The sequence below is a fragment of the Mus musculus genome, chromosome 15 (assembly GCF_000001635.26).
Source record: "Mus musculus strain C57BL/6J chromosome 15, GRCm38.p6 C57BL/6J".
Classification (NCBI taxonomy): Eukaryota; Metazoa; Chordata; class Mammalia; order Rodentia; family Muridae; genus Mus; species Mus musculus.
The window spans coordinates 71,903,407-71,919,846 of NC_000081.6; the positions used below are offsets into that span (position 1 = coordinate 71,903,407).

General features: G+C 45.7%; 1 protein-coding gene across 5 annotated transcripts in view; it reads right to left on the reverse strand.

The window, feature by feature from the left end:
- The window catches only part of Col22a1 (collagen, type XXII, alpha 1), a 355,185-nt gene that overhangs the window by 107,612 nt on the left and 231,133 nt on the right, over positions 1-16,440 (reverse strand). For all 5 annotated transcript variants that reach the window (XM_006521382.4, XM_006521381.3, XM_006521378.4 and 2 more), the window contains 7 exons: positions 12,378-12,431; positions 11,700-11,753; positions 9,313-9,366; positions 7,635-7,688; positions 4,194-4,238; positions 3,612-3,674; positions 3,122-3,175 (listed from right to left, as the gene is read on the reverse strand). In XM_006521382.4, coding sequence (XP_006521445.1) covers positions 3,122-3,175; positions 3,612-3,674; positions 4,194-4,238; positions 7,635-7,688; positions 9,313-9,366; positions 11,700-11,753; positions 12,378-12,431 — 378 coding nt within the window. The remainder of the gene's footprint in view (positions 1-3,121; positions 3,176-3,611; positions 3,675-4,193; positions 4,239-7,634; positions 7,689-9,312; positions 9,367-11,699; positions 11,754-12,377; positions 12,432-16,440) is intronic.

Genomic DNA, 16,440 nt, shown 5'->3' on the forward strand with positions numbered 1-16,440 from the left:
CTACGTTATGTATCTCACCTGTGTAAACTTATTTATCTCTGTAGATAGGCCCATACAGCATTTTTATATTTTACATACAAAATTATAGCTTTCATCATGACATTTTTATATATTTATATAATACGTGATGCACTTTGCTCCCGCACCCCACACTGCTGAAAGCCCCCTTCCTCATCCAAACTTCCCACTTTATTTTAATGTCACATATGCATTCACATCTTCATACATGTGCCATACAAATACACATTTTAAAAAACCTAGATGCCCCACATGAGAGGAAGCATGTGGAAGTTGCCTTCCTAGTATGACCTATTATTGTTAACATGATTTCTTCTGTGTTTCACCAATAGAGACAGTGAGACACAAAAACCTCAGTACAGACAGACAGACAGACAGACACCTAGATTCCCACTCAGAATCCAGCTTTTCACTTGGACTGACATGGCAGAAGAAGCGTCATCACAGTCATGGTGTGACTGACACACTCTGTCTCCTTCTTGAAAGGGTAGGTCCAGTCCTATGCTCTAGCGCTGTAGAGACCATCATGCCTACCCCATCTCCTTGACATTAACAAAGCCAAGGGATCAAAACCCAGTGCTTCCGAAAAGGGGTATGGACAGAGAGACAACTAGGTGCAAAAGGAAAAGATGCAGGAAGAGGCGTCTAAAGCAGAGGACACAGGATGCCTTGGCAACGGTCTCCTTGCCTGTCCCTAGGGTTGTGCAGGAAGAATGGCCACCAGGAGGCAGGTGGTGGGAGGGAGACTCTTCAAGTTTGAGTAAGAGGCTTAACTTCACAAAGCAATGGGTTTGGAATAAGGTTGGCATTGATAGGTCTGGATTCAAATCCTGTTTTTCTGTGGGTTTTAAGTCCTCAGTTGCCCGTGACAAGCAGGAAGAATTACCATCCCAGGGCATTGGAGACAGTGATTTTACACACACACACACACACACACACACACACACACACACACACACACACATATGGAAACCATCAGAAAACAAAATGAAGTAAAATGTGTAAACTGTTCTTTGAAAGGCTACTTTCAAAATAATGAAGTGCTGTTCTTATTATTTAATCTGTGTGTAAATTAAATAATTAAAATCTTCATAATGCCCAGTATCTTGATCAGCAGACAGAGAGATGTTTGTCTTGCTGTCTTGGTTTGCTCCCTTAGCAGTCTGCTGTGCTGTTCTATGTGGACTGTTTCATCATCTTCTCCCAGACAGATACGTACGTGTTAGGTCATTGATTTCTGCTCATTTCCAAAGACTTACATACTTGATTTTTTTTTCTGTGTAACTACAAATAGTACTATTTTCAAATATATATTTTTTATTTTTATTTTGTGGTTAGAATACATACAAATATAGCTGTTGTCATGGGAGACGGTCTTTCTGAACACATTAATTCTCACTTCATATTAGCTGATGTCAGAACCTGCACTCATGCCATTGAAGGAGAAGCATGGTTATATGTGCTCCTTAAAAACAAAAATCAACAAAACAAACAAACAAACAAACAAAAAACAACTATACTTCTCTTTTTTTCATGTAGGTACAAATACTATTCCAACTTTGAGTAAGGGGCTTAACTTTAGAAACCAAGGGGTTTGGAATAATTTTGACATTGATAGCTTTGGATTCAAATCCTGTTTCTTTGTGGGTTTTCAGCTCTCAGTTGCCCTTGACAAGCAGGAAGAATTACCATCCCCAATTTCAAGGTGCTAGCTATAGGGAAAAAAAACAGAGGAAGGCAGCTTTGCTTTAGTGTCTTGTTCTGGATTTATTATTATTATTATCCAGAACTCTAGAGGAACCTAGCATGACCCAGAATCTTTAGAAGCCTGCCTATGACTCTGACAAAACAATTACAGCTTTGTGGTCTCCCTAAGCCTCTGCATTCTGGAAAGGAATATCTCTAATAGAAACTACCATTTCTGAGAGTTCAAGTTTGTGCAAAAGTTCTTGGAAAGAAGCAGCAAGCAGCCTTTTCTAGAACCTTCCACAGCGGATCCTCTCCCACCTGGGTCTAGTCTCCTTGTGACTACTAGGTAAATTGTTGCACTGTATTAGTATATCAGTAGCTTCCACTACCCCCAAAGCTAATTGTGTTATCACAGAACATCTTCAGCCTTTAACAGAGGTTTCCCCCACTTCACTGTAACCCACCCATGATGGTGCTTCTATCTGATGCTTCTAATGATGTACTTGAAACACATCTTGATTTATTACCTTCCTTATTCTGTCTCTATTAAACATCTGTGAAATCACTACCTCATGAGAAACACAGTATTTGAGGTACCTAAATCTGTGTTCCTAGGTCATGGTTGCTCTACAATAAATCATCTCCTATTCCACTGGAATGAAAACGAATTCTTTCATAGACATTAAGAAATCAGCAGGCTGGAGAAACTTCACCCGGGACTATGATGACAACATGGCTAGAGTCAAGGGATGGAAAAGGTAGAAGGTGTACTGAGAACCAGAGTATGGAAAGTGCCATGTCACAGCAGACACCTTTCAGGAGGAAGGAGCCTCTGAGCCTCTGAGCATCATTGGCCCCTGGAGCCAAGGAATCGGTACTATGTATTCACATTCTGTGAGTCAGTCTACTGTGAAGAAGATGGTCAGATGTCAGCAGGCATGGGGGCCAGTGAGGATGAATGCCCTTCCCTCATAACCAGCAGCTTACGACACGAGGAACCTAAATCTACAGGACTTTGACAACTGCTCAGAGCACGGGCTCTGGGTCCTACCCTGGCCAATGGGGGAAAAATGGCATTCTAAACTACCTCAAAGATGATAAGATTACTATCTATCCAGAGGAAGGCTTCCTGGAAGAAACCAAAGACACACCAGTCCCTTAAGACAGAGTAGCAATACTACCCTGTGTCACGATTACTCAGAAACACGTTTTGGAGCAATACAAATACATCCTGGAAAATTCTCCCTCCCTCTCCCTTTTCCTCTCACCTCTCCTCCTTTTTCCTCTCCTCTGCCTTCCTCCCTTTCTCTGTCTCCCTCTCCCTCTCTCCTTACCCTTCCTCCCCTTCCCTCCCCTTCTCTCTGGAAAGCAGCTAGGAAATTTGGTGCTAAGGTTGACAGCAGGCAGCTATTACCTTTTCTCCTCGGGCACCTTTCAGACCTGGAAGTCCCAGTTCACCTTTTTCTCCCTAAAGTAAAGGATACAGAGAAAGCATTAGAACCTCGGCCCCTCTGAGTCTGGGCACTTTGGCCTGGGGTGACAGGAATGTGCATCACACCTGTGCTCCAGCCCTCCTCACTGCCCTTGCCTCCTCTGCAGGATGGCCACAGTGAAACCTACGTCCAAGGAGGCTCTAGAAGCAGCTGACTCCTGACTTTGGTGCCTCACAGCCCATTTCCCCTGAAGATGCCAGCTCTTCTCAGAGGTGTCTCTCAGTCATGATCCTTTCATCCCTGCTTAAGGAACAAGCCTCTGATCTTGCAATTCTCATCCCCAACACCAGGAGTTACTCTATTCTCACAGTCAAAGTCATCACCTCATTCCAAGGGAAGAAGACTCCAGAAAATGCTCTTTCCTTGGGCACAGGCACAATGGCCCTGATGTTAAGAAGCAGTCCCACTTACCTGGTCTCCTTTCTCTCCATGTACTCCTGGGAAGCCTGGAGCACCCGGAAGGCCAACTTCTCCCTATGAGAACAAAACCGGTAGGTGTCGTGGGAGGTTTTCCCTGGGAGGGGTCCTAGGTCATATCCTCTTTATCCCCTCATAGATTTCAAGCTTAGTCCCATGGGAAGTAGTTCCCTAGTGTCTTTTCTGTTTAGGTCATCTCCTCTTTCAAGAACTCTCATCCTACCTCTCTGGGTGTCTAATTTCTCCGCCCTTTTAGGACTCAGCCAGTGTCAGCCCCCTTTAGCATCTTTCCTGACATCCCTAACCCCCTCTTTAGGATGACATGCCTCCTTCACTATACTGTTAAACAGTTCTCATGTCCAGTTTCTTTTGGTTCCTCAATGGGCTCTAATGCTCAGCACAACTACAGATGCCTTGGACACGCTTAAAGCTACTAAACAAACAAAATCAATGTAATGAACTTTCAAAGGGCATGATTCTTTGTGATACTTTAGAATACTTATCTAGGACATGGTGTATAATGATGGCTCATTAATTAAACAGTTAAACAATAAAAAAACATATAAGCATACTAACCTTCTCACCAGGATGACCTGCAAGGCCCCGCTCCCCAACTTCACCCTGTAGACAGAGTAACACAGTTCCACTATCTTCTACGTATAACTTCAAACATGGCTGCCACTCCACAGTTCAGCCACACATCCAGAATACCTGCCAGCCATGGCTCTTTGCTCTCCAAAAATGAGACATTGGGTCTGAACTGAAGACACTGAAGCATGAAGCTGAAGTGTTCTTTATTTCTACAGAAAGGAATTCTACCCTCTCCCATACTGTCTTCTGCTTCCCCCAAAAGAATGGTGCACCTGCTCTTCGTGAACCTAAACATCTGCAATTTCAAACAACAACCTGGAACTTTTGGATGCATCCCAAACCAGGCCTCAGGACTTAGCAGGGTTCCCAAAACCCCCACTCTGGACTTAGTAATGAAGGAGAAGCTGGTACAGAATGTGCCCCTATGACCCAGGCTTCTTGGTTATTGTTCCTTCTTTTCATAAAACCAGGCAATCCCCTGTGCGTAGAAGCAAGGAGTAGCTTAATTTCTCCTTCTCCCTAATGTTGCAATGGGAGAGCATCCTAGGAGATGATGCTATGTACCCAAGCTTCTAGGAGAAAGAATGTCCTAGAGAGGTTCACACCAGTTCTTGTCCCTTGTCAATTTTATTCTCATCTATGAAGTCTCTGCTGTGGTCTTAATGCTTCTCCTAAAAAATATTATGTTAAGACATAACCTTCAAAGAGTTACTATGGGTTTCGGCCTTTGGGAGGTAGTCAGACAAGGGGGTAGATTCACCCTGAATGGGATTAGTGCCCCTACTATAAAAGGCTTGGGAGAGCCCACTGGTCTCTTCTGTCATAAAGGCTGCTCTCCTGTAAAATGTCCATCTTCTCCTCTACCTCTGGTGTCACTAGAGCATCTAAAGAAGAATGGATCTTCTACAAAGCAGAAAGCATCTTGCAGCCTCCAAATCGACCACCACATGCACCTGGAACTTTGCAGCCTCCAGAACTGAGAGCAATAAATTCCTGTTGTGTCTAAATCACCGAGCCTGAAGAATTTTGCCGCAACATACCAAAGAACAGATTTCTCCAATTTATGCTATCAAGCTGACATGGGAGACTGGATCAGAAGAACCCCATTTCATGGCTACCAGCTGCTATATTATGGGGCCTTTTCTAGGATAGGTGCTTGGCAGGTTAATTTCTAACTGTGTACTTAAAAGAAGAATCACTAATTCCTTCAGAGGAAACATATTTTAATATCTGGCACACTGTTTAGTAAAAGCTTTGGTATAGATATCCATAAGGAGCCTGATATAGCTGTCTCCTGAGAGACTCTGCCAGTACCTGACAAATATAGAGGTAGATGCTTGCAGCCAACCATTGGACTGAGCACGAGGTCCCCAATGGGGTCCCCAAAAGAGGAGTTAGAGAAAGGACTGAAGGAGCTGAAGGGGTTTGCAACCCCATAGGAAGAACAATATCAACCAACTAGAACCCCCAGAACTCCCGGGACTAAACTACCAACCAAGGAGTACACATGGAAGGACCCATGGCTCTAGCTGCATATGTGGCAGAGGGTGGCCTTGTTGGGCATCAATGGGAGGAGAGGCCCTTGGTCTTGTGACGGCTCTATGCCTCAGTGTAGGAGAATTCAAGGGTGGGAAGGTGGGTGTGGGTGAGTGGGTGGGAGAACACACTCATAGAAGCGGAAGAAGATGGGATAGGGGATTTGGGGGGATACCCAGGGAAGGGGATCAATTTGAAATGTAAATAAAGAAAATAGCCAATAATTTTTAAAAAGAAAAAAGAAAATAGATAAGCAAATATTAAAAATGAAAAGAAAAAAAAAACAATTGAGATTAAGAAGGAGAGGAAAATACTGAAAAAAAAAAAAAAGAAGTATGGCTTTCTGATGAGTAGATACATGGATGAAAGATTGAGCCAGTTGGTAATAACTGGTTGTGAAGGCCAGTAACAGCATTTCTCATCAGACAGAAAGGCAAGTAAGAGATTGTGGGAAAGGAGAAGGGGGATACGGGAGAGAGGAAGGAAGGAAGGAAAAGAAGAAAGGGAGTGGAGATGAAGAAACTAAATGTGTGTTTAGTGTACATACCCATCTTAGCTGTAGCTCTGGTTCCATGAAATGATCTAACATATGGAGTTAGTACACTCTGGAATTCTCTAGACATCCTAAAGTTCCCATCAATAGCCCCAGGTTTACAGCACATCTCATAAGAACATCCCTAAACAGAGCTGTGCAAGTTGTTCACCACTGAAGTTTTCCCTTGAAGTCCCTAGATGCTGAGGATGAATAAGCAACTGAGTGTGGCTGGAAACTCTGAAAGCTATTGAAGAGTATACTGAGCTGGATCAATAGCCGTCCGATGAGGTAAGGAGGTGATAAGCCTTCCACTGCCTCAGTCCCTGTTAATACCAGCTAATGTGTGCAGTTCAGTCTATCCTATACTCTAATTGGACTGACTTATTAAATTCCTCCATGACACAAGTCCTTATGTAGGACCCACACTGTTCCCTGACTGTGGACAGGAACAGGCACTATAGAGCTGAGAGAGAGCCAGGCACTATTCTTAGACAACCCACACATGGTGGCACAGGAACAAAGCAGATAGCAAGTGGAGAGGCAATTCTCCTGACACAGTCAGTCTGGCTACGAAGTCCCTCAGAACTAAAAGTTGGCATTATTTGTAAATGTACACCAGGGTCTAGTGCTCTTCTGTGTTGACTATACTGAGCCCTGGCTATACTGGGATCTTGAATTGATGGCTTGGGGAAGCAGGATCCTTTAGTTCACTGTCCCCATCAGGAAAGTCCACAGTGAGGAACTCATGAGCATGCAGGGAGAGCCACTGACACAAGGCACTAGACTGTATACATTCATGGTAGTGTCCTGTCAATCACAGGATGAGTAGCCTGCTTCTCCTCCCACATTTCATGCTGTTCTATTGGCTGGAAACCTAGTAGGTGATAAATTTACAGACCATTCCAGCAGGATTTCTCTGACACTGTATTTAAGAAGGGACCAGATTCCAGAAGTCATGGGAAGAAAAGTTAAGGGCAGAAAGACAAAAATACTGGGAGAGAGTAAGAGGAAGAAATGAGAAATATCTCTATCCCCTTGCTTACTCCCTGGCAGACAGACTAGACAGTGGATGTGGTATAAGCTCAGGTCTTCAGCTTTCCTTGGGATGTCACCTATGCAGTAGGTTTCCCTAGCAGGACCACTTCATCCCCTAGAACCATTCCCTAGGAGGTGATCTTGGCTGTGATCTGATCAGACTCAGGGTATCATGATGGAGCCCCATGGATCTGCCAACCCTGCTAACTAGCCCATTTCCAAGTATTTTCATGCTTCCTTTGAGACCCCTAGACTATGCACATATAGTCACACAACCCTATCTGGTGGCACAGAGGCAATATGAATGGGGAGAGTCATACCCGAGGTCCTGGCATTCCAGGTACGCCACTTTCGCCAGAGTCTCCTGGTTCTCCCTGTGGGAAGAAAGTGCAGAGTCAACACAAAGGGGGCCACACTCGGTTGAACACACCTACTGCTGGCTGTGGCTAGGGCCACCTGTGTATAGGTGGTTCTGAATTCTTATCCTCCTATTCCCCATATTCCCCAGTTCTGTTGCTTAAAGCATGTGGCTGAATGCAAATGCCATTTCCTTCACTCCAGGACCCCTCCTACATCTGATATTCCCCAGTTCTGTTACTGATTGAATAACAAATGACATCCCTTTCCTTCTGAGAGGTTTGTACTAGGGACAATGTGAGAAAACCCTTTGATTTGAAAATACAAAGTACTTGATTAGCCAGAGAAGGGAGTAAATAGTATTGACATAAATGGCCTTAAATAGTGTAACTGTAGGATTCCAAATCAACATACTACAGAGATCCTGCACCATTCACAACAGCTAAATTATGGCATCAGCCTAGGTGCTTGTCAGCAGATGAAATGGAAGCAAGAAAGTGTGACTATATGTATACATGCCCATCAATTTCATTCAGCCATTAAAAAAAAAAGGAACAAAACTATGCCATTTGTTGGAAAATAAAATAGATGCAACTTCAGATCATCATATTAAATGAAATAGGTCAGATTAAGAAAGACAAAAATATGTTTTCCTTCATTTGTGGCTCCTCGTTTTTCTATAGGCACTTAAAAGCAAGGGTGTGTATACGAAATAGAAGTAGATGAAGGGCTGGAAGAAGGGATGGGGGTACCTAACAAGAAAAGGGGAGAGAGGAGGGTTGATCCTAGCCAAAGCCCATGGTGTACCTGAACAAAAAGGTCTTTCTGAAACCCATCACTCTGTCCAGTAAGGATAAGCAAATAAAATGATGATAAATGGGTCTATATCTACGCTCATCCTATATTTTGTTATGGAAAAAATCTGAGTCTATTTTGAATGAAAAGAACAATGAATTTCACCAAAATACTAAATGTTTTCTTCCATAGCTGCCTTTCAAGGGCATATCTAACCAGATATACACTTAAATATTTAAGAATAGAGTTTATTTGTTTAAATTGTCCATTGCTAGAGCTGGAGAGGTGGCTCAGTGGTTTAGAGCATGGCTGCTCTTGCAGAGGACTGTAGTAGGTTCCCAGAAACTGTGGCAATCCATAGCTCCAGTTCCCAGAGACCAGCGACCAACAACAGCCTCTTCTGACCTCTGAGGGACTGCACACACATGGTGCACAGGCACACATGCAGGCAAAACACTCATAAAATAAAATTTAGAATTCTTTAAAATTTTTAAAGATTGTCCACTGCCTACTTATTCGCTTGAGGCATTTAAAGTGGGAGTTTGGATTTGTTCTTCCTAGAATCTAACCTTCTACTCTCCCTGTCATTACCCTTTTTAATGGTTCTCACAGGAGACTACTTAAACCTGAAATCTCCCATGACTGATTATCTCTTCAGTTGACTGTGATACATTCAGAGCCTTCCTGGGTGGCTTTGGGAGAACTGTGCTCCATCTGACCTTGTAAATCCAACCATTCCAACTAAGCCTTGGTCCAAAGCCCAGATGACCAACTAATCTTGGAACCCAATGACCTTTGCTCTTCAGTTTCTGATTCCTAAACTCATGGCACCCTGTGATTACCCACCTTGGAGCCAGGAAGGCCTGGTGGTCCATTCAGCCCATCCTTTCCAGGTGTCCCCTGGTCCAAGAGAGAAAAGAAACAAAACGAAAACAAAGACATGTTTAGGGAAGATCTGAGGGGGAACGCCAACTAAGAGATGACTCTACAGCTAGACTGTGGTGCATGGTCTCACCCACTTTCCAGCTATTTTGCTTTTCAAGAAGTACCTGCCTCTGCCAGCCAGGATTTCCTTACATCCTGATAGGACTACACAGTGACTACTACCCTTCTAGTCTGTACCCTGGCTCATTTATTATACATGAAGATGAATGAAGGGGGAGAGACGTGGCTCTATTCCTAATCTTGGCCTCAAGAGGCCCCAGAGACAGTACCATCCACACTGATCCTGAAGTCCTTCACTGAATCTCTTGGCTTCATGTGTCTTCCTTCCAACCAGTGTCTTCCTTCCTCTTGTCCTTCAAAGATGCTATTCTCCGGTCTCCATCGTGGCTGTCACCCCAGCCTTGTATTTCTGAGGAGTTTCATAGTGTGCCTTCTAATTCAAGGTGCATTCTCTACCCCAACCTTGACATTCTATCCCAGCTGCTAGGTGCAGATGAAGAGACAATGAATCCCAGGATGGAGTGGCTTCTGAGGTCACAGAGATGTGGATGGGGACCTGAAGAGCCTTCTGGCTACAACTGTGAGCCCCTGCACTAAACCTAAGATGTATTGTCACGCCCATTTCACAGGGCCACGTTCTCTCATTAGAACAGGTGGAAAACAGGCTCCCTCACAGACAACCTCAGGGGCTATTTCTTGGTATCTCTTCATGAGAGTAAGTTAACTTTTTAGTTTTTGTTCTTTAATAAAAGGGTCTTACTCTGTAGCCCTAGTTGACCAGGTATCTTTATATAGTTCAGCCTAGCCTTGAACTCACAGCAATCCTCCTGCTTCAGACTATTACATACTAAAATTACAAGTATGTACTACATATCTACCTTAAATTTTTCATAGCTTTTTCTAATGCTCCTGCTTGCTCTTCTGAATGAGAATTTCCTGTATCTGATTTAAGACTCCTATCTCTCTGTGCACCCGGAGTTGGAACTTGTCCCCCCTGAAGTTTGGTGATCATCATGGCCACAGGAGATGGAGCCACTTGCTTCAGTGAAATCATGACAGTGACCAGGAAAGACCAAAGTCCAAAGCCAGAGCTGAGCTACAGCTTCATCTTGATTAAAAACCATAATGCCATTTAGATCTGCTGTTCCCCACAGCCCCTCCATGGTGCTCTGGGTCATTTGAACACTTTGTTTTCTGTTGTATTTGAATTAGAGTCTACATAGCCCAGGAAAACTTAGAACTTACGGCAACTCTCCTGCCCCAGCCTCTCCAGCCCTGGAAGTACAAGTGAATGCCATCCTGCCCAGATTGATGAGAGCGTACTTTCAAATAAACGCACCGTATCAGAAGAGATGAGTGAGTTTAAGCTGCTGTATGGCCCTGCCACCACACACTCATTGGTGATGATGCCATTGGTGACTGTGCCTGCAGAATGTCTCCTGGGAGCTATGCATTAACCAGGTGCCTCTTCAGGTTCACATCCATGCACCTGAGCATGGACTATAGCGCTGGCTTTATGGCTGATGCCCTTTGAGGAGCAGCACAACTTCAGTTCTGGGTTGGCATCCACCTCTGGTCCTATCTCCTGAGTCTTTTATCTATGTCCACAGAGGGATCCATGACCCAAATAGGATGAAGAGTTGCTGTGTGCTGCATGCTCTCCAGCATCCAGAGCCTCCATCCGTACCCTGGCCTTGACCTCTGGCAGTTCCCACAGGAGTTTGTTGTAAATTACCCCCTGAGTAAAGCAGCCCCTGGGATTATGGGACATCAGATCAGAACCTGGTATCAGGGTGGCAGGCTGTATCCAGGATACTCCATTAGTGTGTGTAAAGGGGCTTACACCAATGTGCCAAGGTAACATGTCCACCTTTTAGCTGAGTAGTATTCTCATGACATTAAAGCTAGCTGATTCCTGGGGCTTAGAAGAAACTAGAAAGTCCTTGAAATGCCAGGGTCTTCTCCATGAATAAGTGGGGCAAAAGGCCAGGAAATATAAAGATGTTGTAGTAATCCCTGACATTTTAGTGGGAAGGACTTCATGAATGTTACTTTAGAAACAAGAACAAGGCTGGCCAGGGCTAGTGAAGGTAGTCTCAGGAGACAGCAGGAGAGAATAGAGAACCAGCCTGCACCAGCCTCATGATCTGCTGTAAAGGAAGGGGCTTCATAAGGCATTGCTAGCTCTGCGAGAGAGCCCTGGGGCCAGGGCAAATGCCTTGCTACTCCTGACATGGGACAAAGGAGGTCAGTAAGAGACAAATAGCAGAAGAGCAGAAACAACTCACCGCATGCCCAGCAGGCCCAGGTTTTCCCGGGAAGCCGAGCTCGCCAGGTAAACCCTGAAAGAAGAAGTTTAAAAACTGTCAGTCTATTTGAGATTAGTCTTGTCATGATGCCGTCCCTGGCATAGGATCAGGCCTCTGGCTCTAAGGAGAATGCCTCAGGGTGTCTACCACTCTCATTGCCAGCCCCTGTAAAACACAGAATAGCCCCAGATCTACAGTTGGTGAGGTTGCAGCATGTCTGCTCTGCAGCCGAGACCACTGCCATGTGCACCCAAGCCCGAATACTCCCTCTGCAGACTGCTGGGTGTACCCTGCCCACCACCTGCTATGGGACAGTTTCCCAGCTGATCTTTAAAGGATGAGAGGGAAGACTGTTAAACAAACACTGGCCTTGGTATTGTTTTGTGAGAACTGACCACAAAAATCTATGCATACTTGGATAGCAGGCCAACCTGATGCACCCCCATACCATGACAGAAGAAGATACCAAGTGTTTACGATGATTTATATGTCACTTATAAGTGCCAGACCCAAGAGCTTAAGAGTGACGAAGCATGGAGGCTTCTACATCCACAGTCTTCCTGTCTGCGCCTTTGTTCTGGATACAGGACAAAGCCACCCCTTCCCTTGAAAATGCTACCCAAGTTCCCCTTCAAGAGAAAGTCAAGCCAGTCTTACCGGGGGTCCTCCAGGTCCAGGGGGCCCTGGAACACCGGGTGGTCCAGGCGGGCCCTGTATAGAGAGAGTGGGTGGTTACGAAAGTACACAGAGACACTGCCTGGTCTGTTACAAACCAGTGTTTGAGAAACAGTAGATGGAGTGGCAGTGTAGGAAGACTCTAGTTTCTTCTGCCTCACCTAATTTCAAATGGAAAGGAAGAGTTGAAAATTACAAATAAATATCCTACTGGTGTGCTGGTTAGTTTTTGTCAGTTTAGCACAAACCAGGGTCATCAGGGAAGAGGGAGCCTCAGCTGAAGAATTGCTTCTATCAGATGCAGGGGCATTACCTTGACTGTTGACTGATGTGGGAGGCCCACTGTGAGCAACGCCACCCTTGGCCAGGTGGATCTGGGCTATATACGAAAGATAGCTGAGCAAGCCAGAGAAAAGCAACCCAGTCAGCCGCTCTATGATCTCAGCGTCAGCTCCTGCCTTCAGAGTCTGCCTCAGTGGCTGCACTCAGTGATGGACTATCACACAAAGGTCAAATGAACCCTTTCCTCGCTCTACAAGCTGTTTTGGGGTTGGCGTTTTATCACAGAAACAGGAAACCAAACTAGAGTGAGCCTGCTTTATGACCTATCGTGCTGTATGGTTAAATCCTTTGAACATTTAAGGAGACCAGACATACGTGTACACACACACACACACACACACACACACACACACACACACACACAGATGCATACAGTAGTCACCCATTCACAAGACTCTCCCAGGGCACACCTTGTCTCCACCCATCACGCTCCAGAGCTGATGCCAGTGTCAGCATCACAGAGCAGACTGTGGGTCTCGACCTAAGTCCATTGATTTCCTAGGTTCATCAAAATCTCTCCCCTACTCCGTTGGGATCAATTTGGCCAGGAATAGGGATGTGCATTTTATGTGTAGCATCTACAGGAGTGTATGCATATGTGTTAAATTCCAATTATTCAGTTCCCACGCTAACACAGGGCAGGGAAAAATGGTAAGTAAATATGAGAGGAAGCCAGAGCCCATGCTTCCATGATCATGGGAGTGGGGAGGGAAGAAAGGAATAGAGAGGAACCCGGGCAATGAGTAGGGAGTGAGCTGTGGACCTGGAAGCCTGAAGCAAAGGGTTTAGAGGAGTCACCTGAACAGTGAAGAGGGCAGAAGTGACCAACAGGCTAGGCACACAACAGCAGGCAGAAACCAGCTGTATAAAGGCCAGAAGAATGGAAGGCACTGTGCATTGTACAATAGCCAACTGTTTCATAAGAGGACAGAGCAGGCCTTGATGTGCCAGTGTGGAGAGCTATGAATATACCTTATGAATAACTAGGACATGCATCCGCCATGTGTCTTAGATTTCCAGATGCCCTGTGGAGGCCACCAAAGGCAGAGACATATAGTGGGCCATGGGCTGGTGGTCGCTATGCAATAATGGGTCTCTGGGGGAGAGTGGGGCTCCTTCTGAGTATTTGCAGGTTCGGGACAGTCCTGCCAAGGGCCTTTCATCTGAGAACATCCAAGGGCATGGCAGCTGAACATCCTGCAGGGGCGCCTGTTCTGGGTTTTGGTGGTGGGTACGTCCTTGCTTTTCCAGCCTGGCGTTTCGTATTCCTGCAGAAGTATTTACAACTTTCCCCACCCCACACAACTCTAGGAGCAATAGAAGGCACTAAAGCACGTACTTGCCCATGTCTCCCTCTGGATGTGCCCTTCTCTGGATGTGTCTCTCCCATTCTCCTGCTCTTCTTCACCTGCCCCCTCCTCTGAGATGGCACCCAGGTTCTTGGGTCTTCTCTGTGATCAAGGTCAAGATCAAGGTCTTCTTCTTATCTTACCCTCAGATCCTCAAGAATCAAACAGTCTAGTTTCCTCTGCATCTCGAAGAGAAACTAACTTGGGCCAAGACAGGAAGCCATATTCAGAAAAATGCCTAAGTCATCCAAAAGGTGACTTGAAGGGACCATTTGCATTCAGAGAGCAATAACAGATTATGACCACTGGAGGGCGATAAGAAACAAAGAATGGCACAAGGGTCGCGATCATGAGCTATTCCGTTTACTGCCTCTGGGTGGCATGTGTGAGTCAAACTTTCATACACAAAGTGAGAGCATTTACAAAATGCTTTGAGTGGCAGCTGGAGTTCAGTTTCCCCGTAGCTCGTTTAGACCTGATGTGTCTTTGGAGCAGCATCTATCCTGTTTGAGATGTTTTCCCCTAAGTCTGGGTAACTGGAGAGGCTACAGTGAGCTGGGAAAGGCCCTGGGTAAAGGTCAACCTATCTTCCTTATTGGACAAGGGCTGGGCTGGAGAAAGGTTCCATCAAGGGTGGCTGCCCACCTTGTCCAGCGTCCTCAGCACTGTACCCATCTGCTGCCTGTGATAAACTCTGTTCACCTCTTCATACTGAGGGATCTGCAGAAATCACCAGAACGACTTCCCCATGAAAGCACATACCAGGCCACTCACTGTCACTCGAGGACCCAGCCCCACAGCACCCACCAATGGAGCTTAACAGGGATTTTTCTACACAGATACACAGATAGTACTCATGTGGCCATGGGGACATTTCCCTTTCTTCCCTCCTTACATGCCTGGCCATACGGATAGCTCTAGAATGTTTAGTGCTTTCTAAAACACTTCTTTCAGAAATCGGGCCTGCCAGCCAGCCCACTGCTACTCTGATCTCATTTACCCTCCCCGTCTTTCTATAAACTTCCTTGTCCTGCTGGTGGTGGTGGTGGTGGTGGTGCCCTGGCACACAGCAGTCTAGAGTTGATGATCTTCTGTGAACAGCTAGTGAAAATGAAACCTTTAGTGTCTAAGAGTGAAGAAAACAGTCTTAAACAATAGAGTTTAAGGACCTTGCTAGAGGTCACGCAGCTATCTTCTCCAGGTGGAAAAGTGGCATATGCATCCTGAAGGGTCCACCTGCATCAGAGTCACCTGAATTGGAGGTTATACACACAGAGACCAGAGCTGCCTGTTTAGACTCCTGGCTAGCAGGTTCAGATCAGGTGCCTAAGGTCAGGGACTGGTGTGATGGATGCTCAGTGGTACAGATGTCTCTAGTACAGGATCATTCAATGCCACCAAACCCATCTGCAGCCACCTTCTCTCTAGCTCTAGCCCTGTTACTATGTAAAATATAACAGAGAGGAGGCACCGTGTGCCTAGGAGACACAAAAAAGAAGGTAGAAACCTGGAAGACCTGCCAGGGAGGGTCATTCCACTTTTCCAGCTCTACCTCGTTAGAGCCCACACTGATCAAACGAGGCAGCCTTTTCCACCCCAAGCTGAAAATGAGGAAGGTCCAGGCTAAAATGGACCACACTATGGTTCAATGTACCTCCCAACCCATAACACCAGTCTGGCCATCCTGCTAAAGATGCCAGTCACATGGCCTTCTTGGAGACACATTCTGCCACTGGAGGAGAATCTAGACTGTCCTTGATATCTCCGACTCCAAACATTTAGCACCCAGTTCTGCTGTGCACACAGTAGGGAGTTAACAAAAGTTTGAGGCAGTAAGTAGCCAAGCACTAGGGATGTCCTCAGGAATTAAAGCTACCCACTGCAACAGCCACGTCGAGGAAGAGTCAACCGCAGATGGAAACAGCTGTTACAGAGTCTGGAGACTGCTACCAGGAGGTGTCACATAGCCTCGGGCATCCATTCCAAGTCGCACAGAGCATCTTGCAAGTCCAGTTTGGGGTTGTGGGGTTAATGCAAAGCAGCGTTTAGCCTGCCCTAGGGACCTGCTCTGCTGGCCTTTGCTGGTACTAATGCTTACAAAGGGCAGCAGCTCCTCATGAACACCTGTCCTGCCTCTGGTTAGACTTTCTATGGAGCCTCTTGTCTTTCATTTTTCCATGGATACCTAAGTGAAATGTGGGTTTTCGGGGGACAAGGAAGCCCCCCATCCCCGCTACTGTCCCTGACAACAGAAACCCCTTTGAAAACTAGGATGCTCCACCATTCCTTCGTTACATATAAAGATTTTAGTGTCTCAAGGAAGGAACGGAACTAAAAGAAGATGGAGACGGAGA